This window comes from Manis javanica, chromosome 8 (assembly GCF_040802235.1).
Source record: "Manis javanica isolate MJ-LG chromosome 8, MJ_LKY, whole genome shotgun sequence".
In the NCBI taxonomy this organism is placed as follows: Eukaryota; Metazoa; Chordata; class Mammalia; order Pholidota; family Manidae; genus Manis; species Manis javanica.
Genome location: NC_133163.1, coordinates 107,401,957 through 107,426,359, shown reverse-complemented (window position 1 = coordinate 107,426,359; position 24,403 = coordinate 107,401,957). Strand labels below are relative to the sequence as shown.

Below are 24,403 nucleotides of genomic sequence, written 5' to 3'. Positions count from 1 at the left end.
TGACCCAGAAGAAACAGAAAATCTGAACAGACCAATTACCAGCAACAAAATTGAATTGGTAACCAAAATACTACCTAAGGAGAAAACCCCTGGACCAAGTGGCTTCACCACTGAATTTTATCAAACATTTAGAGAAGACCTAATAGCCATCCCCCTTAAAGTTTGTCTGAAAAGTAGAAGAGGAGGGAATACTTCCAAACTCATTCTATGAGGCTAGCATCACTCTAACACCAAACAAGGCAAAAAAAAAAACACAAAAAAAGAAAAACAGACCAATATCCCTGATGAACACAGATGCAAAAACACTCAACAAAATATCAGCAAATCAAATTCAAAAATACATCAAAAAGATAATCTATCATGATCAAGTAGGATTTATTGCAGGGATGCAAGGATCATACAATATTCAAAAATCAATCAACATCATATACCACATCAACAAAAAGGACAAAAATCATATGATCATCTCCAGAGATGCTGAAAAAGCATTCGACAAAATTCAACACCTATTCATGATAAAAACTCTCAACAAAATGGGTATAGAGGGCAAGTACCTCAACATAATAAAGGCCATATATGACAAACCCACAGCCAACATCATACTTAACAGCAAAAAGCTGAAAGCTTTTCCTCTAAGATTGGGAACAAGACGAGGATGCCCACTCTCCCCACTTTTATTCAACATAGTACTGGAGGTCCTAGCCACAGCAATCAGACAACACAAAGAAATAAAAGGCATCCAGATGGGAAAGGAAGAAGTCAAAGTGTCTCTGTTTGCAGATGACATGATATTGTACATAAAAAACCCTAAAGAATCCACCCAAAACTACTAGAACTAATATCTAAATTCAGCAAAGTTGCAGGATATAAAATTAATATACAGAAATCTGTTGCATTCCTATATACTAATGATGAACTAGAAGAACGAGAAATCAGGAAAACAATTTCATTTACAATTGCATCAGAAAGAATAAAATACCTAGGAATAAATCTAACCAAGGAGGTGAAAGACCTATTCCCTGAAAACTACAGGACACTCATGAGAGAAATTAAAGACATCAATAAATGGAAATAGATCCCATGCTCATGGAGAGGAAGAATTAATATTGTCAAAATGGCATCCTGCCTAAAACTATCTACAGATTCAATGCAATCCCTATCAAAATTCCAACAGCATTCTTCAACAAACTAGAGCAAAGAGTTCTAAAATTCATATGGAAACATAAAAGACCCCGAATAGCCAAAGCAATCCTGAGAAGGAAGATAAAGCTGTGGGGATTATGCTCCCCAACTTCAAGTTCCACTACAAAGCCACAGTAATCAAAACAATTTGGTACTGGCACAAGAACAGACCCATAGACTAACAGAACAGAATAGAGGACCCTGATATAAACCCAAACATATACAGCCAATTAATATACAATAAAAGAACCATGTATATACAATGGGGAAATCACAGCCTCTTCAACAACTAGTGCTGGCAAAACTGAACAGCTACATGTAAGAGAATGAAACTGGATTATTGTCTAGCTCCATACACAGAAGTAAACTTGAAATGGATCAAATACCTGAAAAAAAGTCATGAAACCATAAAACTCTTAGAAGAAAACACAGGCAAAAATCTCTTGAATATAAACATGAGCGATTTTTTCCTGAACACATTTCCTCAGGCAAGAGAAACAAAAGCAAAAATGAAGAAATGGGACTATGTCAAACTAAAAAGCTTCTGTACAGCAAAGCACATTGTCACTAGAATAAAAAGGCATCCTACAGTATGGGAGAATATATTTGTAAATGACATATGGGGTAAGGGGTTAATATACAAAATATATAAAGAACTCACACACCTCAACAACCAAAAAACAAATAACCCAATTAAAAAATGAGCAGAGAATCTGAACAAACACTTCTCCAAAGAAGAAATTCAGATGGCCAATGAGCACAAGAAAAGATGCTCCATATCATTAATTATCAGAGAAATGAAAATTAAAACCACAATGAGATATCACCTCACACCAGTTAAGATGGCCAACATCCAAAAGACAGATAACAACAAATGCTAGCGAGAATGTGGAGAAAGGTGAACCCTCCTACACTATTGGTGGGAATGTAAATTAGTTCAACCATTGTGGAAAGGAATATGGAGGTTCCTCAAAAAACTAAAAATAGAAATACCATTTGACCCAGGAATTCCACTCCTAGGAATTTACCCTAAGAAAGCAAGATCCCAGATTCAAAAAGATATATGCACCCCTACGTTTATCGTATGTAGCACTATTTACTATAGCCCAAGATATGGAAGCAACCTAAGTGTCCGTCAGTAGATGAATGGATAAAGAAGATGTGGTACATATACACAATGTAATATTATTCAGCCATAAGAAGAAAATAAATCCTACTGTTTGCAACAACATGGATGGAGCTAGAGGGTATTATCCTCGGTGAAAATAAGCCAGACAGTGAAAGACAAGTACTAAATGACTTCCCTCATTTGTGGAGTGTAACAACGAAGCAAAATTGAAGAAACAAAACAACAGACTCACAGACTCCAAGAAGGGACTAGTGGTTACCAAAGGGAAGGGGGTGGGAAGGGAGGGAGAAGGGTATTAAGGAGCATTATGATTAGCACATATAATGTATGGGGATCACAGGGAAGGCAGTATAGCCCAGAGAAGACAAATAGTGATTCTACAGTATCTTACTATGCGGATGGACAGTGACTCCAATAGGGTGTGTGGCGGAGACTTGATAATATGGGTGAATGTAATTACCACAATGTTGCTCTTGTGAAACCTTTATAAGATTGTATATCAATGATAGATTAATAAAAAACACAAGGGTGGATAAGGTCATCAGTGGAGTGAACATAGGTGGAGAGGACATGCAAGGAGAGAACCCTGGGCATTTCAATGTTTAATGATTGGGAGGATGAGAAGGACCCTGCAAAGGAGACTAAGAGGAAGTGGCCACTGAGCACTGCTGAGAAAGAGAACCAGGAAGAGAAGTGTTTCAAGAAAGATGGAGTGATCAGCTATGCCAGATGCTCTGAGAGGTCAGGGAAAAGCAGGACTGAGAATAACAACTGAATTTGGCAATGTGAAGGCCTTTGGTGACCTTGACAAAAGCTTTTTGGGGGGCGAATGTTGGGAGCAAACATTTGAGATTGGAGTGGATTCAAGAGAACGTGGGGGTAGAGCAGGTGAAGACGGTGGGACAGACAACTCATCCAAGTTATGCTTCCTAGCTGCCCCTTAGCTGTTCAGGGTCCATCCAGGCTTCTTCCTAACCTTGTCCTTCTCCATTTTCCATTTCTTCTCTTCTGTCCTTTTTAATTCCCCAAAACTTGCCCACTTCATCTCCCCTTCCTTTAAGCCCTACTTCAGGAAAGTCATCTAATGAACTGACATGCACTGAGGATTAATCAGTGAGAGTTTATTGATGTTTTGCTGCCTTTGGGATCATGGTTTAACAAATGACTCTGACAGATGAGTAGGTTTCTTCCCAGAGGAAATCATGGCAGCCATAAACTGGAGCAGTGTCAAGACACTAAAGCAGGGATGCCACTTTGTCCCCTGTCCATCATTATCCAATACCTACTTTTGATCTACACAATTTGCAAATCTGAAATTTTCCATTTTTAAATAAACTTTAATACCACAGAAATGGTATTAAATGACCATTGAGGTCATTGCCTATAGCAGAGCTACCCAAGGGACGTATGAAGACACACCAATTGTGAGGCATGCTAAGTACCATATCTGTGTAATAAAGTTCCAAAGTACAAAAGGTTTCCTTTTGTCCATGAATTATGGGAGGAACCCCCATACTAACAAGGCTCTCGGTGTATTTGTTTTCTTTGGAGACAGTAAAGGCAAAGAGGAGTTACAGCTTGTGGGCTGAGAACCACACATAATCCCCAGCTACCAAGACTTCATTTCAGGATAAGACTGAGAGGTGGAAACCCGGAAGAGCAATCACACACTGGACAGTAAACGAAACCATCATTTTTTAACCATTAAAAAGGCAATCTGAGAAATGATAATTAGTAACAAGACTCAAAACCGGAGACTTTGCCACAAAGTGAGGCAAAGAACTCTACTCCTTCATCCTGTGTTTGACCCCTGCCTTCAAAGTACTGACTGCAGAGACTGTGCCAGCAGCATATGACGAGGCCGAGATGACTTGCCCAAGGATGGCGAGCCAGGAAATCCAGAAAGCTCTGAAAAGGGTGGAGCTTTCATCCAAGTCCTCTTGTTCCCAGACAGAGAGGTAACAAACCAACAGGGGCACAATTTAGCTTGCTGCTTGATGTAGTCACAGACACTCCATTAACATCTTAATTCAAATGGAATTTAAGGGGGTGGGGAAAATGGGTGAAGGGGGACAAAAGGTACAAACTTCCAGTCATATCCTGGGGATGTGATGTACAGCATGGTGACTACAGTTAATAATACTATATTGTACATTTGGAAGTTGTTAAGAGAGTAGATTTCAAATATTCTCATCATAAGAAAGTTTTTGTAACTGTATGGTAACAGGTGTTAACTAGACTTGTGAGTGATCATCTCATAATACATACAAGTATCAAGTCATTATGTTGTGCAATTGAAACTAATGTGTCACATGTTATACCTCACTCAGAAAAAAAAGGAATTCTCAAAGGTTTACTCCTCTCAAATCCACTTGCTTCACAGAAGCCATTAGACCTCCTGTAATTTTTATTAATGATGTCAGCAATGAGATTCAAACCCCAAGACCAAACCTAGTTGCAAGAGTTAAGACTACCTAAGGAAATGAAACATTTCTATAGTTTAAAAATTAGAAAACAGATTTCTGGCACTGTGCCTTCTCTGTTAATTTTACAAAAAATGTGTTAACGAATTAATTATGAATAGACTGCACATTAAGCAAGGAGCACTGGGCTAGGGCAGAAACAGTCAGCTCTGTCGGAACCAGCTACTCAACCATAGACAAGCCCCATGCTGCTCTCTGCCTCAGTTTCCTCATTTGTGGGATGTGGAACAAATGCTATCTAAGCTTCATTCCTTCCCTGAGAACTAAAGGTGCTAATATGAGATAAGATTGGCCTTCTATTGCCAATTACAGTGTCCTAATGTGCTTCACTCTGACCTGGGGAGAAGACATCTTTCTTATTAAAAATCTAATAGAAGATATGCATTCATTTTTACAACACTATCATTAGAAGAACTATTTAATTCAATACTAGCATATGTGGTACTGATTAAGAGAAGTGATGTATTTACTAGCAATATTTTCAGACAAAATTTATAAGCACCAAGAGGAGCCTCCATCTTTTAAGGAGCATTTCTGTATGCTCTGAGGAAGGATTTGATTTACAACTTTCATTTTTTGGCCTTAATAATGTGAAATTTTCCCATACTAAGCTGAGTTTCTCCTTAGCTCAATGTCCTAATTTCCCCTTGTCAAAATAGCTTTTCAGGGAGTCTCCATTTTCTCAGTTAATTTTAACACTAAATTAAAACCTTTCATATGGTGGTGATTTTAAAACATTTTACTTCATATACCAAAAGGTACCTCCTAAACAACTCCAATCATAATTGTTACCATCGTTACAATAAGGTTTCCATAAAGAATCTCTCCTAGACTCAAAGTGTTTTATAAGGACCACAGTTTGAAATTTTCTCTCAAAACATATCCCATACATTAGATAAGGGGTCACTGACCTCATCTTACAGACTCAACAGTCGTGAGAGTGTGTAACTTCCACTGGATTCCAAGGAAATAATGGCATTTAAACCCTAAATCTAATAACCTAATGCTATTCCAGTGGCTTACCCTCCTTTTCGCCATTTTTTTTTATTCCAAGTTTTCTAAAATCATCTGGGAAGTAATAGATCATATTTAATTGTTCAGGCTTTTATGCCGTGCTTTCAGAATTGCTTCTGATTTGTGGTCTGGCTCTAGTTCAGTATATTCCAACACTAGGTTTGTTTCATGGGCCCAGTATCAAAGCTTCCTCACTTCAGCCAGAAATTAAGATAATAGCTATAAGTTTCTCCTCCCTGTCAAGGAGCTAGTCAATAATGCAATTTGCCATATTTTTTAGATGACTCTACAAGCTCCCCATAATAGTTGGATATATAATCCTTTTCTTTATTTAGCATAGGCACTCTCAACTTTTCCTGTACAAAGACAAAATCTTTTTTTCCTAACAACTTTAATTTCAGTGTTACCAACTGTCATGAAGCCTTTAGCCAAGGGTAAAATGGCATATTTTACCTGGTCCTCTGAATAAAACCTATGTTACTTGACAGCACTTTCCCTTGTATCTCTACTCCTAAAAGTTTTAGCAGCCAACTACCAAGTAAAGAGTGAAGATACCAGCAGTGGCTGAAAAGGTCACACAGTTCTAAGATGATTAAAAACAAAACATTCCAAATACAAAACTTATCAGAAGAAAAAAAAAGCTCTTTTGTAGTATAAGTCACAGAGACATGACAAATACCCTGAGTGATCAGAGATCTTGCCAAGCATTAGGACTTCTTAAAGCCGAGGTGCAACCTTGATCTGTGGTATTCATTTTCAAGGCCATGCAGTTCTTCTAAAAATCTAATAGAAGATACGCATTCATTTTTACATCGCAATCATTAGAAGAACTATTTAATTCAATACAAGTATATGCGGCACTGATAGAAAAGTGATGTATTTACTAGCAATATTTTCAGACAAAATTTATATTAATTTCAGACAAAATTAAATCTGGAGTGCTGGGTTCTTTCCTTGGCTCTGAGTGACCTTAAGCAAATCACCTCAGCATCCCCATTACAGGAAGGAGATAACCTTGACTCACAGCTCCTAGCCCCAGAAAACGTGATGTGGATTAGAGACAGGGCTTATGAAAATGGAGAATTATTATCCTATAGATGACTGCTACGTAATGAGATTAATCCTCATGACATCTTCCACAGTTCAGGTTAAGCCTCAAACTTCAGCACTCAACTGCGTTCCCTTAATGTAATCACTTGAAAATTGAAGGTAAGAGTTCATGACCAGATACACTGTTTTCTTGTTTTACTACAAGTATATGTGGTACTGATTAAAACATTTTTAAAAAATTCTTATTTGCTAACTCTTCTCAATTAAAACTACTCCATACTTTCAGTATTCACACTAGAACAGTATTCCAAATTTTCTATTTAACCTATACTGACTAGTCATTCTATTGAAAGGGTATATTCTTAAGCTTATGAAGAACAAGGTTCTAAATCTATCTCCTAAGTTTCAAAGTACAGATTGTTAGGAATAAAAAGTTAACTGATTACTGACAGACTAACTTTTTTTAAAAAGGAATGGAGATTTGCACTACCAAGGTTATCTTTTTTGTGGAATGTGGCAAGGTGATTTTAAAATTTGTATGGAAACGCAAAGGGCCAAAAACAGCCAAGCCACTGTGGAAGAATAGGATGCCAAGTTTCACTCCAGCCTTATTATAAAGCTACCATAAGTAATTTGGCATAACATTAGCAGAGATTGATGGAACCAGAGAGCCCAGCAAGTGGCCCAGATGTATACAGGTGCTCCCCGTGCAGCAGACAGGCACACTGTGTTGTGTCAGCACCAGCAGCTCTACAGAAGGCTTCTTCCTCACAGTCACAAACAATTCCCACGTGGAACCAAAGATGTCATGGGAAAGGCAAAATTATAAGGCATTTTTTTAACTAAAAAAAATTTTAAATATAAGAGAATATTTTCATGACTTCAGGATAAGATTTCTTAAAAAAAAAACTAAACATAAAAAGTTAACAGATTTGCCATTAAAATTAAGAATTTTTGTTAACTCAAAAATACCATGAAGAAAATGAAAAGTAAGCCAGAGAGAGGGCATATTTACAACAAACAAAACCATATAATGATTAGTATCAAGAACACATTCTACAAATCAATGAGAAAAAGACAGCTGACACAAACACAACAGACAGATGGCCATAAGTTTTGAATGGGCGATTTCTGAAAGAAATCCAGTGGCCAAAAGCATGAAAATGCTCAAATGTCATTCCTTATAAGGGAAATGCAAAATAAAACTACAACCAAAGTCACATTGGCTAAAATTAAAGTCTGGCATTACCAAGTGTTGGTGAACTAGAACTCTCCCACATAATGGACAGTGTGGAGTTGGGGGAAGATTGGTGAGAATATTAAATGGTAAAGATATGCATACCTTATAGTCCAGAATTATACTCCTAGGTAAGTACCTTACAGAAAAGTATTGATGTGCAAAGATACTCGTTGCAGCATTGCTTCTAATAGCCAAAACTGAAAATATCATACAAATGCCCATCACAGTAGAATAAAGTGGCATTAATGAAGTGGTACCTTACATTGAAATGAAAATGAATAAACCACACCTACACATGATTTAAATTTTATAAGCAATGCTTCAAAGACACCAGATAAAACATACATACAGTATGATTCCATTTTATAAGTCAATAGTAGACAAAACAGACTAAATTATTGCATACACAACTGGTAAAACCATTTTTTAAAAGGGTCAAGAATTACTATAAAGTCAGGATAGTTGTTAGCTCTGGGAGACAAGGTGGTGTCAAGAGGGGACACACAGGGAGATTTTAGAGTGCTGCCAATTGCTTTTCTGCATCTGGTGTGTGATTACATAGCTTTCACCTTACCCATTAAACAGCATGTCTGTTTTATGTACTTCTCTGTAGGATATATTTCACAAATTTAAAAGAACAAGGGAGGAATTGTACTACCAAACATTAATATTGATTAAAGCCATAATTATTAGAACAGTGTGGGAAAAACTAGAAAGCCCAGAAATAGGCCCAAGACACAACATGCATAGGAATTTAATATTCTATAATGATAGCATATAAATCAGTGGGGAAATTAGTGATTTATAACACTGAACCTGGACAACTATTTGCAAAAATTAAAGCTAAATCTTCCCTCATATAATATTCCCAAATAAATCTTACATTAAAATTTTCCTTTTGAATTAAAAATAAGTATAAAAGTGAAAATTTTTTAAAGTACTAGAAGAAAATTAAGAATGTATCCATCCTTGGGGTGTGGTAAGCATACTTAAAGCATACCTGCAAAGACGGACTCCTAAAGAAAACCTCTACACCAAAACACCATGAACTGCATTAAAAGGCAAATAACACACTAAAACAGTAAGATATGACAAACGATGAACATCTTAATTCATAAAGAACTTATGAAACAGTGAGAGTAGCAAACTCTCCAAGAAAATATAGGAAAGACACGAATAAGCAATGTTTTAAAGAATGAAAATGGCCAATACACATGAAAAAACACCCAACCTATATTAAGTCATCAAAGAAATAAAAATTTTAAAGGTAATCCTTTTCTGTAACTATTCAATTTGCAAATATTTTAAATAGCAATTTACAAGTCGGGGAGTATGATATATTGCAGTGGGAATGTAGAGGACACATCTTTGTGGTAAGTAACATATATCAAAAATTCTCAAAAACTTACTTTCACATCTAGCAATTTGACTTCCAAAAAGATTATCTTCTGGAAATTAGCCATTTTTGTACAGGTCTGATCTTTTAAGATGTTGATCACATCATTGTTTACAGGTCACATTACAATTAACAATCAAACAGTAAGTTGATTTTAAAAGTTATGGTATACCCATAAGATGGAATATTCTACAGCTATCTAAAATGCAAAATATTTAATAATATAAGAAAATGTTTATAATAGAGCACACTATGAACCAATGTATGATTACATTATTAAAAATGTAAATATATAGCTATGCATAGAAAAGTATGTAAAAGTACACATACCCAAATGTTGAGAGACTCTCTCTGGGTGGTAGGATTACAGGGGACTGTGTGTACATGCGTGTGAGCCCTTCCATATTATCCAGCCTTCCAGAAATAACATGTATAATTTTATTCTATAAGGAAAGAACATCAAATAATTTTGTGTTGTGAAATCACTTACTATTAGTTCTAGAAACTAAAAGTAATGAATTTGTTAGCTCAGTATACTTCCCCATTTGCTTTTCTGGGGGATGGAAAGCAGTAGCTGCACCCGGAAGAGCGTGATAGAGAACCAATCTCTTCCCATCACACGGACACCTACCTAGATGTACTTCAGACAAATTTCATATGTGAGAGGTCTCTTAAACTTAAGTAAGCACCAGTAAAACATCACCATTAACACTGTGAAGTTGCTCTAATTATTTTATTCTTCCTTTCAACACTGTTTAAAGGTTCCAACATATTAGACAAAGAAATCTTTGATAAGTGTTAATTTCTCTAGAGACAATCATATGATCACTTAAAATTACATAAACAATTATATATATGAAATTGAAGTTTCTGCAGCCTACATATGCCTCTTTTGGGGGTAAAAAGCAATATATTGATGACAATTCAACTGTAGCTTTGAAAAGAACAAACCTGGGTTTTCTCACCAAACTAAACCTATCATCTATTAGAGCAATGAACTCCAGTGAAGCGTAAGAACGGCTTCTCCCTTCACCTACATTAGTCATCTTAGATTTTTTCTATACCTCATAGTACCCCAAGCCAATCTCATCATCTAGAACGACTGTCCACCCTCCAGCATCAACTAAAAGTACTGCTGTTCCTACTCAAAAGAAAGATAACATTCTTCCTAAGGGGAAGACAGGAGGAGGAAACAAACATGTAAGCATTTTCTGAGTGTCTTCCTTAGCAGTTCACATCCAATAGCTCAATAACCCCATGCAAACATGCACAAAAATCTCTAATACGCTCCCTTCATTACTCAGACAAGGAGGGAACTGTATTTTCCTAATTCACTTTAGGTGGTGCCTGGGACAACTAAATGCTTTTCACTGAAAGATGTAATAAATGCTATTTGATAGAGGTAATAAGAATAAGGAAAGCAGCACTTCTCTGCTTTCATTTGGCTTGTAGGAAAAAAATGTGCTCTACTATATACTAAAGTATCAGACCAACACACAACATACTGCGAAATGTTAATACAATGTGACTAAACACAATATTCAAACATGAAACTTTTCAAGCACATGAGAGTTATCTTCTGAAAGACAAACTGGGCTACTCTTATAGCTACCTTTTTTATAACTTTATAAATTCTTTCCCTCAATGTCTGACACTGATCTTGATACTTGTTAGCAAGTCTGATAAGATAATGACATCTCAACAGGCACAGATGTAGCAGCTTATCCCAAAGCCCACTTCAGAATTCATCGTCGGAGGACGGATCATCATCTTCATCCCTTACTTCTCGGTATTTCCTCCAAGTCTCCCCTTCTGGAGCATAGCTCTGCATTTTAATATTCAGTCTTTCTGCTAATTTTTGTGCTGCGAGCTTGGCTTGCATCTCCTTTAAAACAAAAAGCAAAGCAGAAAGTTACATCTTTTCCCTACACTTTTTCACTGGGCAGGCCTTTAAACAGAATCCGAAATAAAGGGACAGACCACTGCACTTCATGCTTTCTCCAGCACCGTGGCCAGCCTGACACTGTGCCTCCCACAGACACAAGGGGCAATGCTGGTATAAGCTACTGGTCTGCTACGGTTGTCATTACAGCTTTCTATTAATAACAACAGGGCACTGAAATATTCCACCTCTACATGAGAAACTGAGTAATTAGCTTAGCACAATTCATTAACACATACATTTTTAAGTATGTGGGCACATGATGTATATATATATACAAACTCACAAAACAACCTGAGCTATCAAGTATCAAAAATCACTAATGCTGTGCCAATTCTCCAACTGAAAGAATCTTCTTTCCTAGATTAAATCATGACTTCTGGGCTTGAGAGTTTACATTTCAATGTCACAATGAAAATCAAGAAACTAATACTAAAAAGCTGACTGTCCCTCTCCAACTTAAGTTCCCATAAAAATTACTAAGCAACAAAAAGCCCAAGTAAATCTTCGACACTGGCAGTGTGCTTATATACACCCCTGGACATTCCCATCAACTAATGGCAGGTGGCAGTGGTCATTCCTAAACCTGGCTCTTCACTTTTCTCATACTTTCTCCCTCATCACTTGGACTTCACTAGATCCTTCCCCTCAGGCCATAATTCAGGCAGGACTGAAGCAGGAGTTACTGCTTACTACTCTGCCAAGGAAACCAATTTTAAACCTAAGGGTTTAATTCAACCTAAAAATATCTTAGCACAGGCATTTAAGATCATACAAACAATTTAAATAATTCCTCAATGCTATAGTCATAACTAGCCAATAATATTTTTAATGCACTGAGAAGAAAAATGGCTTTTAAAAAGGAATGCCAGTCCATGCCAACTGAGCTTTTATGAAAAACAAGGCTAAGTAACAGCCTAGTTTTGTATTAACTGGTGTACAGTATCTGATTAAAATCTAGCTGAGCAATACTAGGAAGTTTTCCTGGAGGCTCAAATTTTTACTATCTAAGTATATCAGACTATTACTTTTCTCCCATCCCTTTCATTATTCTGTACATAATTGTCAATGTATGTATTTAGAGTTCTATGCGGAACACACAGATCTTTGAAGAATGTGCTATATAAAATTAAGACACTAAAAATAGGAGATTGTTCTATCTTTACAGGGACCTGCAGATTATGCTTTTAAGCTTAGTGTCCAATTATCCATTGGAAACACACTACCCTCTATACTCTCCCCTGCAGTGCAGAAGATGCAAGCCTAGAAACCGTACCTCCCTGATACTCTTAGCAGGGTTCTTGGTTAGATTCTGCTGCTGAGAATCTCTCATGTGAGTTTTACCCAGAGGAAGACAGAAAAGCAATACTGCTACTATCCCAACAGCCTGGACTTTCAAAGACATGCCATTCTGCAGTAGTGCCCCCGACTTCCTGGCAAACACCACTTTTGATACTGCAGGTAGCTATGGCCATCTCCACTTGTTTCCTGCAGTTCCTGCAACTCTGGGACTCTCTGAACCCTAGAGGCACACATCTGAGAGCTAACGGCATTAGCCAAGCATTTCTCTAGCACCGAATCCCTTCTCTTAAATTCTGTCCTCTCTGAACTACCCAGGATAAATTCTGGTTTAGAATCCTGCCATCCATCGTGCAGACAAGAAACAATACTCTAAATACCTCATAATTCTGTTTCTGCTGTTTCTGAAGTGCCAAAGAGTCTTCTATGGAGAGCAGCTGTGCAGGCAGATGGTGAAGCGGCAGAAGCCGAGCTGCTGTGATGTCATCAAGATGCTTCTTATCCCTGTGCCGTCTTTCTGCTGAGGAAACGGGGGGCCCTCCTCTCTGCCAATGACTGAATGAATCCTTTTGTTGTGAAGGTAATCTGAAGGAGGGAAAACTTATGTTATGCCATCAGACTACTTTCTTTATAGACATACATTTACAACATTCACACACACAGAAATGGCCCTTTAAGTTTAGAATTCTTTCACAAAGGTTAATAGTAAGCAGTCTACCCATCTTACACTTGGAGATGCAAAATCTTTCCTTTTTAACATGTTTATTTCTAAAATAGGAGTATTTAAATTGGCACCTTTTTGGAGAGCAATCTGACAACTCACTTTCTCTAACAGATAATAGGTATAGGTTGATAAATTCCCTGCCTTTCCTTCTCTCTTCAAACCTTTTACTTGAACTGAAGCAGTCTTTTCATTTTTTCAAAAAACATCTGCAAAGAGGCTTACTGTCCAGCAGAGGGAAATAAACTGGCAAATAGTTTTAGTGCAATATATTGCCATGCATACAATACACATCTGTACATGGCACCTAGGAATAAAGAACATGGCCAGTTCTAATGATGGACAGGGAGGCTGTCAGGAAAGCTTCAAGAGAGTGAAATTTGAGGAGCCTTGGAAATAAGTGCTCACAGTGTAAATGAGGGGAGAAGGGCCCCCCAACAGTGGCGAGGGGTACCAGGCTGTGGCACAAAGGAAGTACAGGAGCCAGAGAGTACAGAAAAGGCAGTGAGATAAGGCTGCAAGTAGGCTGGGTCCAGATCACAATGAAGAGTTCTCTATTCTAACATAACAGGTTCAGATTTGCCTTTTACAGATTTTACTCAGACAGCAGTTCAGAGGCTAGACTGGTAGTTAAGACTAGAGGCTGGAACAGGCCAGTTACAGCCCATAGGAGGGATGAGTCTTACTTTGACAAGAGAGAGGGTGGAGATAAGAATGCTTAGAGATGAAGATCAAGGAAATGAAGGTCTTTATGGCTAGCAGATACGAAGGACAAGGAAGACACTTAAGGGGTACAAACAAGGAAGAAACCTTAGGGGGAAAAACCCACTGTTAATGAGGAATATGCAAGTCAATGTGGGAAAAAACAAGAGACTTTGAACAATAAACCTGAGGGGCCAGAGAACACCCATGCAGTCACACTTCATAGGTAACTGGCCATGCAATCTCAAATTTTGGAAAGACCTGGGTTAGAGGTAGAGGAGGGACAGCTTCCAGGATCCAGACGGTACATGGAGCCACAAGGGTATGCCGGACGCCCAAGAGAGAAAAGGAGTCAGAGGCTACTCATCACGGTCCCCTCAATACCCACCTGTCTACGGCCTACTGATTCACCAAGGGCCAGCCTTTCCTGATCTGCTCCAACTGCACACAAGCCACTCTGGCTATGTGTCCATCCCCACCCCCCAGTTGCCAGCTAAATGACCGTAGTACAGAACCAGGCTCAGTGCATTCCACCGTATTGACTGACTAGATACTACGTCTGGTTTTCTGTCTTCCTAGAAGGAAAGATACCAAACCGCACCCAAGATGAGAGATTACCTAATCATAGATTACTTTTATTTCTAAATTAAAAATTAATGTCATATAATGCTGGTTTTCTATACAAATGAAATAAAATGTTCCGAAGTTTAAAAAAAATTAATATTGGGGTAGGAGTAAAGTCTCTATAATTAAAGTGTTTTAGGTGTTTTCAACTAGAGGCTTTCAGTTTTTCAGAGGAAAGCAGTAGTGGTTCTACTCTGTATCTGATGATACATCCTCCTAAATCTGGGCAGGCACCAGTGGCTACTCCTGTACTGAATGTGACATTTGCATTCAAGTAAGAAACATCTTTTTTTCTCCAAGGAGCTTTTCTTAACCTGGAGCTCTCAGAAACAAAACTATGACAAACAACTTGGAAGCAGGGTTAGTCTCCCCTCCTGCAGGAATCTGTTTTCAGTTTTAACCCCTTCTCTGCTCCCTTCCCCCGGAAGTTGTCATATAGTTTAATTTCCTTCCACATGTGTAGACCTCGGGTCCTCATCTAGATTCTGACAAGCAGAAGCTTTACTTCTGTGTAAAACCACTACCTCCCACTTAGATACAGTGAGCACACAAATATTTTTTGCTGACAAAGTCCATCAGCTCCTGCAATTGTTTCTCCCTTAGCCTACAGTCTAGTCAAAGGGGGAGCTGGATACCAGAAAGTCGTTCTAGGGAAAAAAAGTCATAATAAATTCTCTAACTCTGTGTTTATTATGAAATATAGGCTAAGGCTCCTGCTATTTAAAACCTTTTCAATTATTTGGCTAAAAAACTAACACATTTTCCAACATGAATCCTCTACTCCAGCCACCCTGGTCTGTTTCCACAATATGCTCATTCCTAACTACAAGCATTCTCACACAAGGTCCTCTAAACTTAAAGCATTCTCCCAATTTTTTTAGTTTAACAAATATGTTCCTGTGACAAGCCTGTTTCTGATGGTACTTACATGTTGGTTTTAAATTTATGTGGTGGGGGCACAGGGTTTTGGGCTCGAATTTCTAGCACTTGCATGTAATGAGGTTTCTTCTGTGTCCCACTACCAAAGCCTGTCTCTTTCTCAGTACCAGTATTTTCTTGTGAGTGGTGCTCATCTGGGTCCGCAACTGTGATCCTTTGTGACCTATCAATAAACAGGTGGTCAGAGTTGCTAGAATTATCTTCTGCTTGACTTGAAACACGATGCTGAGGGAGACGCTCACTGGCTTCAGATGAGGAAGGCGCACTGGTTCCGCTGCTGGAAGCTGGACACTTGTTCACTGTGTACTCAACGTCTGGAGCCTCTTCATCGCCTTTGTGAATAGGATGTACAAGTCCCTGTTGTTGCGAAGTTGCTTTACATAACTTGATGGTATCTATGGAGGAACAGCTGGGAACTAGTGATGAAGTATCAAGTATCTGGTCAGAATTCTGGGCCTTATCCGTGTCCACATCAATAACTGCAATTGCTTTTTGCCTTAGCTTACAGTCTATACTAATAGGATGAAACAGTTCACTTTTTACTCTAGCTTCTTCACGTTCTGCAATGGCAGCTTTCAGTTTGACAACAGAGCCTAAGACCTTTTTACCTTTGTCGGGCAATTTGCAAATGAATTTTCTGTCAAATGGAAAAGAATATGTATATGTTAGAGACATATTTTAAACTTGAGATGTAAAGACAAAGCATTATCCACAGAGGAAAATCTATTTTTAAGTAAAAAATCTGATTTCCAACTGCCCCAAAACACTATGAGTAATGATCCAAATGCCCCAAAAAACAAGGGGATGCAGGAAGAATAGGGAACATCTGTCTCATCTAATCAGAATTTTAGAAGTATTTTAAGCATATAATACCCATATAAGACATGCCAAAAACCAGCAGTTTTTAAAGTGTGATCTCTAAGGCCTTCTTCCTAGGGAGGGGAGGTAGATGGGTCTGCAAGCTCAACTCTTTTCATAAGACACTAGGTGCCATTTTTACTCATTTTTTCACATGGTTCAGTGGAGTTTTCCAGGGGCCACATATTTGGCAATATCATTGCTCTGATGGCTAATGATTGTGCGTGCTGTGTATTCTTGTGTTTTAAAGATTTTTCACTTGTAATTCCTGATATACTGATAAACATCCGGAGATGTACCACACATAAAACAAGAGCTCTTTGGGATGTTCAGTAAGTCTCCAGAGCCCAAAAAGTTTATTTGCTGCTATCTATTAAAAATCCATTCGCACAAAGTGAAAAATACTTGTCTCTACTAGGAAGCCTCCAGGTGATCATTTATATTTGTTCCATTTGCTGACCGACAGAAGTTCCTTTTCAGATTCTCTTTTCTTTAGCCGTAGGAAACTATAAATGTGGAGGGAAGGTTACATCTCAGGCTCTTTTTTTTCCTTTCTCTGACACTACATTCATCCCCGTAATTTCAATTATTAACATTCCTCTCCAGCTGAAATTCCTAATTTCCCTCTCTTGAGTCTCATGGCCACTTCTGCAGCTTTTAACGAGATATAATTGACTCTCCCTTCAACTCAGCACATCTTAAGTACAATCAACCTCTGACCTGTTCCCCTCCCCCAGTTTTCCTATTTCTATTAATCTTTCTCCACACACTCTGGAAACTTCTGCCATCTCTGTCAACTACATAATTCAAATTATGCGCGAACGATGCAGTTTCCCCTAGCCCACAACTAACTTTCCAGTAGTTCACTTTCCTATAACCCCCGGTTGAAAAACTCTCTGAATCTGTCTTCTGCCTTATTCCTTCAAACCATGCTGCGTGTCAAGCTTCCTAAAAACCACTTTGATTGTATCGTTTCCCTGCTAAAATACGTTAAACCTACCAGCTGAATGAGAGTGAAACTTTCTCTGGGAATATACCAGCCTTTCTATCCCACTCTTCCCACTTCCTCCGGCCCCGCAGAAACGGGATCTTGAGATGAAACTGACAAGACTTTCTGGGCACGAGGAGGGTCGGAGGTACAAAGAGATTTAGGATCCAGACCCTCGCTTCCGAGACCCTTCTCAGTAGCTGAGTAAATACAATCAACGGGCAGCTAATGACCGGCTGAAATGCTAAGCAGCCTTTCGGGACACCAGCCACTTGGACAGGCGGTACGTGCCTGGCCAGGATGATGCGGCCGCCCCGCGGCTGTAGGCCGTGCACGGCCCGCGGGGCTGGAACGGATCAGACTGCGGCAAGGTCACCTTCCAGGGAATGGCACGGGGCGGGGGCGGGGAGGGTCGCGTCCCACAGCGACCGACCCAAGGAACCTGGCGGTGACTCGGCGGTACCCAAGCTTACTCGTTGCGCAAAAGTCTCTCCTGGCGCTTCAACATCTCCTGCAGCTCCGCCAAATTCTGCAGCCCCAAGTCCTCGGGAGTTTGGGGCTCGAAGCCGCGGGGCAGCGAGGACATTGCGCTGGGGCTGCGGCTGGCGAGGCGGTGGGCACTCAGCTTCCTCGGCAGCCCCAGCCGCTAGCGCGGGATTCGCGGCTGGCGGGGACTCCGGGGCACGGGCGGGAGCCGCCATTTTCCCGGAAGACCAGGTCTTCTTCGAGCCGAAGCGAGCTTTATTGAAACGCCGGAAACAAACACTGACAAGGAGGCGGGGGCGCCCGGAGGAGCGGGAAAGGGCGGGAGTTACGGGTGACGTCACGCCGCCCCGCCCAGCCTCGCTTTCGCGCGGTTGTTTCTCTGCTCCTTGATTCTTCGTGGGTTTATCACACAAGCATTCACTGAGTGCCCCTTGACCTCAGCAAACATCCACGGCTCCTGCCGTTATGGAGCTTACCGAGTGGTGAAGGGCGGGCAGACCTTACTCAAGAAGTAATGAAATTATAGTAAAGTTGGTATGGGCACCCGGGAAGGTGTTCTGACGAGTGAATACAAGCTGAAACCTGAGTGACGAGTTCCTTAGCCATTAGTGAGGTTGGGGGAATGTGCAGGACCTGTGGTGTGGCGCCTCCCAAGCCCAAGCCTTAGTGAAGTCCTCAAATGTTAAAGTTGGAAGGATCCTTAGGGACCATCAATATTTTTCAACGGTGCTGTATTTGCAGCAGGACTTCTCTTCATTTGTGCACTGCCTCAGGCACTGTAAGACTTTTAGTGTCTGGCTTTTGCCCACTAGTTGATTGAGCACTCCTGAGTCATTGTATGTAATCCAAAACGCCACCCCACCCAGCCCCAGTCCCTTCACACACATTTCCAAAGGCCCACAAGAGCTGATGAGGGCCACGTGGGGGAGGTGCCATGCAGGCCTGCTGAGAATCTCTCACAATTCCCTATTTTGCCTATAGAAGAACAAAGGCACAAAAACTTAAGTATTACCGGGGCACAAAACTAGTAAGTGACACCACCAGATTTCAAACTCAAATGCCCAGGTGCTCTTTCTACCACACCGATTTTAAAATGTTCACTTTGCATCTATTAGCAAAGGTTAAATTTTTAGTTTTTGTCAGGCTGTTGAGAAGTGAAAAGCAGTATAACAAGCATCACACCCAGCTCTTCTCTTTGTAGGTCAGCCACCAGAGCTGTGTCAAGTAAAGAATAGAGATAATGCAAGAGTCACAACAGGTATCACTTGGGAGGTTTGAAATTCACTCCCCTGCCCTAGTCTTCAACACCACCTCCTCATTTTTTGATAATGGAAACTTAATCTCAATTCAGTGTAAAATGCAATAACACAGGTAATTCCCTCCCCATCAGACAGAAGCACTAGATAAAATCTGAAGCTTCATCAGAGAGTGCAGTTGATGTGGTTTCTGTATCCTCCCAATCTAGTCTATTCAGATCAGATTAATGTATCAAAATTGTTAACATAAACCCTGCTTTCAAGGACTTCAAAAACCTGCTCCAGCCCTATCTAAATAAGAAATACTTGAGTAAAGCTCATGAATCAGGTAGCTGTTCCCTTGTGCGCTCCCCCAAAACCACCTGTCCCTGGACTGCCATTGGAGGCCTTTATTCCCCCCACAGTAGTGAACCCCTTTTCCTGATCCTGGGCCACAGGTGTCTTCAAGGCAAGGATGCCTTTCTCTCAAGCCTCAGAAGTTTGCCCCCAGCTGTTTTCCTCTTATGGAAGGCTGTCCCTTTTCCCCTAAACCAATGTAAATTTTAGCTCATGCTTCACTTCCTCCCTCAGCCTTCCTAGATTACTCCAATCCAAATTGCTCTTTTGAGCATAACTACAGTGCTTGGGTAGAGTTTACACTATATGAAGCATATTATGCTTCTCCAATTGTGTTATGCATGGTGATTTCTTTTTCCTTTTTGAATTGTAAAGTCAGGGAACTCTGTTAGGGAGATATGTTTGTGCTTTTCTGTCTCCTCTAATGCATACAGCAGGTACTAATGTATAGAATTGCCCTCTCTCGTAATTTTTCTCTCCACCTTTCCCCCAAATTCCTCTTCCACTTAATGAAATGTCTCTTCCGTGTGTATAGATCTTAAGCTTTATAATTATTAACCATAATCATTACAAAGGTATTTTCAGTAATATGGAATAGAATCTTTTATACAACATAGCTAAGGACTTCAAAATGTCATAGTACAAATGTGAATTCCTAACAACATCCATGCATGAACTGTCTAGTTCTCTTCTCAGTAACCAAGAGGTTTGGCAAGTGAAGGATATCACCCTAAAACAAAAGCAGGCTATTTCCACTTCAAAATGAAAACAGGCAGAGTATTCTTTTATAATTCATCAAGCCATCAAACAAAGATAAGTATTAGAACACAAATTTTAATAGCATAATTTGGGGGGGGGGACTTAAAATGGAGAAATTTTAGAAAGAGGAATATTGAGTGCCATGGGTTTTACCTGTTTCCAGTTGAACCAGGCAAACACTTGAACAGGCTTGGATTCCACAAGCCACAGGCAGCTTATCTCTGCCGAAGAATTATTGCATATCAAGAGCCCATCTATTATAAAATTGAATCTAGACAAGTGGTTTTGGTTTGCTTTTTATTACACTGTTCATTTTTTTAAATCTACATCACTTTTCCAATGATTAATCTCTCCTGAGTGTTAATTGCCCTCAGAGTAAACTAGTGAACTTGGCTGTTAGAGAAAAATTTTAAATGAAGAATTAAAGGAAAGGAAAATGTTACCAGCACATGAAGTGCAGCAGGATGCCATAGCTATCCCATTGCCACGGAACTGCCAAGACATTGTTTGAACATGATTTAAAAAGACAAAAACAAAAAACACCTGGGAAAGATTTCCATTTGTCCTTAGAGCTGAACATAAAATATTACCAATCAATTGTAACACTGATAACAATACTCTTCAGAATCCCCAAGCGGCTCCTCCCTGTTTTGATTGTCAGTGTTGGGGCATGAATGATCATAAAGCTGGCCATGATGTACCTGGAGGTTTGCCAAAATGGCAGCAAAAATATTTCCTATTCCACATGTGCTTCTTACTGTGGGAGTTTAGCACTCTTCCTCCTAAGAAGTGGGGTTGGTAGTCCCCATCCTTGAATCTGGGCATGTTTATGACTGGAGCAAATGTGATTTTTTTCCAGTCTAGGTGGTCAAAGGCGATGCAGCCCCTGTCTAACTTTCTTGGGGTGCTTCCTCTTGGACCACAGCCAGCAAGCCACAAAGAAGCCTGAGTTTGTGTAGGTGCTTTGGCTGTCAGCCCAAACGCAGGTCTCAGCAAAAAGGCATCAGAAGCCACCAGATACTGAAGTGAATGAACTGTTGGATGATTCCAGCCCCCAACTGTTGATCACTTTCCAGCCTTCCAGACAACCAAACAGAGGCCCCAGACATTGTGAAGCAGAGACATCCTCATTAGGCTCCTTCTGAATTCCTGACCTACAGAATTCAGGGACATAATAAAATGATTGTTGTCTTATACCTTTAAATTTGCGGCAGTTTGTTAAACAGCGATAGCAATAGGACACTAGTCAAGGTTAATCCCTCCAGCTATGATTTGGATCCCATCTATTTTGCCTCCTTGGAGATCTCATTCATTTGTTCAATCAATAAATATTAATTTATCCTGAGTAAGATACTTGTCTTGCCAATAGGTTTTAGTCCCGGGCAAGTTCACTATAGATTCAATGTGATCAAAGAAATTGACAGCAAAACGTTCTTGGGGTGAAAGAGTTATACCCAACTTTATTTCCAGGTGGCAGGTCAGTCACTATAATCCCATTCACTCAGAGCGAGTCTGTATGCATTAAGCTGGTCTCTGCCTCTGGGCCCCTCTGTCCTCACAGCCGTCCTCTGGGCCTCTCTGCCTGCACAGCTGTCCCGCACAGCCATCCTCTGGGCCTCTGTCCTTGGCGCTGCCACCACTCCAGCCTCTGCTCTCCTCTCCTGCAGCCATGCTACGGTGTCACACACAGAGCACTGGGCAGAGCTCTTTATATAGAGTCAACAGCCATGTATTGCCCACAGGTGTGCCATGAACTAGTCAACCAGGGCCAGGTGAGAATCCTGGCCCCAGGAACTCTCATTTTATCCACAATACTATTCTAGGCTTTGGAGAACAATGCTGAATGAAACAAATTTCCTGCTACACTGAAACTTACATTTCCATCAGATAGTATGAAATGCCACATACAGATTTAGTACAAGTGCTGTGATAATGAGTGATTGGGAAGCTGCTTGATTGATTGGGTAATTGAGGTTGGTTTTTCTGTAGACCTGAAACCTGAGTGACAGGGCAATTAGCCATGGGAAAATCTGACAGAAAAGCATTTTCCAAGTACAGAGAAGAATAGTAAGACCCTAAAAGGGGAAAAGCTCAGCATGTCTGAGTAACAAACAAAAAGGCCAGGACTAGATCTTGCAGGGCTTTGTAGACACAATGGAGTTTGAATTTTCAATGGAAATCCATCTGTCATAGGCAGCCTCTAGGATGGCCCCCAGGGATCCGGCCCTAGTGTAATCCTCTCCTATTGCACGTGGAATGCCTTATTGACTCACTCTTAACAAACAGAATATGGTAAACATGACCCAAAAGGTAAAAGTGATGGGATGCCACTTCCAGAGGTAGGTTGTAAAAGATTTGAATGGGCATTTCACTGATGATGTACAGATGAAAAACAAGTACATGAAAGGTGACCAATGTTACTAGGCATTAAGAAAATGCAAATTAAAAACAATGAGATACTACAACCCAAAAAATGCCCGAAATTAAAAAAACTGACCATACCATGTGCTGGAAAAGATGTGGAACAACTGGAAATTTTATATACTACTAATGAGAATGTAAAATAGCACAACCACTGTGGGAAACAATTTGGTAGTTTCTTAAAACCTACTATATGATCCAGTCATTCCTCTGCTAAATGTGGACCCAAGAGAAATGAAAGCATATACTGATATAAAGACTTGTATGTAAATATTAGTAGTAGCTTTATTTGTAATGGCCAAAAACTGGAAACAACCCAATGTCCATCAATAAGTGAAAAGATAACCAAATTGTGGTATGTCCATTCAATGGAATACTATTATACATGGAATAATGTCAATAAATCTCAATTACACTAAGTGAAAGAGGCCAGGGTAAAAAGAGTACATACAGTAGGATTCCATTTATATAAAATTCTTAAAAAATGCAGACTAATCTGTAGTAACTGAAAACAGGTGATTGCCTAATGACTTGGAGGAATAGGGAGAGGCAGGAGGCAAGGATAACAAAGGAGTAGGACAAAACTTTGGAGGGGGGATGGATATGTTCATTATCCTGATTTTGGCAATGATTATGTGGGTATATTCATTTGATATATCACAACTTACTTCATTGTGTACTTAAAATGTATCCACTGCATAGCATGCCAGTTATACCCCCAAATAAAGCTGTTAAAAGTGCCCCTCTATTCCACCCTCTCTTCTTTTTTAGAGATAAATTTCCTAAAAGACTTGTCTATACTCTCTGACTCTGCATCTTCACCACTCTCACCAATGCCATGAACCCTCTCCTGGTTGTCAAACCCCAGGAGCAGTTTTTAGCCTTTGTCCTCACTGCATCTGACCCTGTTGACCAGAATTTCCTTCTTAAAACTCTCTACTACCATGCATGCAACAGTCTGCCCAGGATTTTCAGCTCTGGAGTTTTTGCTCTGGGAATCAGAATTAGAGTCAGAATAAGGACTTTATCACTTGGATGTTCCAAAGGATACTTAGGTTCAACTTATCCAAAATTGAACTTATATTTCTCTCCCCCAACCAACTCTTCCTTTTTAAAATTTCCACTGTTTAATAGCATCACCATCCACCTAGTTGCCCAAGTCAGAAAGTAGGTATTGAAACCTATTATTTTTCCTTCATCCCAACAGATCAGGAAATCCTACAGCCTAAATACCTTCATCTCTGTACACTCTCCCTCTCGCCACCCCATTTACACCAACCCGTACACCCATTACTGCCTCCATTCCTTTGTCCAAGTCCTTGAGTGAATGACTATAATAGCTCCTAAAATAGCTCCTCACCTGTAGCTTAATCTGCCTCTTCCCGTAACTATTGTCAGGTAGCTTATTTTCATTAAAAACCCAATTTTGCTTTCTTCACTTGGAATCTGATGTGGGGAACACCAATAACAATGCAGCACAGACTGGAAGGATTAAGTTCCACACTTGCTGGGCGCCTCTGCACACAGAGGTGGTCTGGTCACCAGGCTGGCATCACTGGAGGTGATGGTGGGGGTGCT

General features: G+C 39.9%; 1 protein-coding gene across 1 annotated transcript; it reads right to left on the bottom strand.

Annotated features, from left to right (window-relative positions):
* Positions 1–8,388: 8,388 nt before the first annotated feature.
* On the bottom strand, positions 8,389–18,298 carry POLR2M (RNA polymerase II subunit M). The gene is made up of 4 exons (XM_037020953.2): positions 18,041–18,298; positions 15,711–16,358; positions 13,116–13,320; positions 8,389–11,379 (listed from the first exon to the last, which is right to left on the bottom strand). Exons 1-4 carry the CDS (start codon positions 18,151–18,153, stop codon positions 11,233–11,235), a joined length of 1,113 nt encoding a protein of 370 aa, XP_036876848.2. The 5' UTR covers positions 18,154–18,298; the 3' UTR covers positions 8,389–11,232.
* Between the last annotated feature and the right edge of the window lie 6,105 nt (positions 18,299–24,403).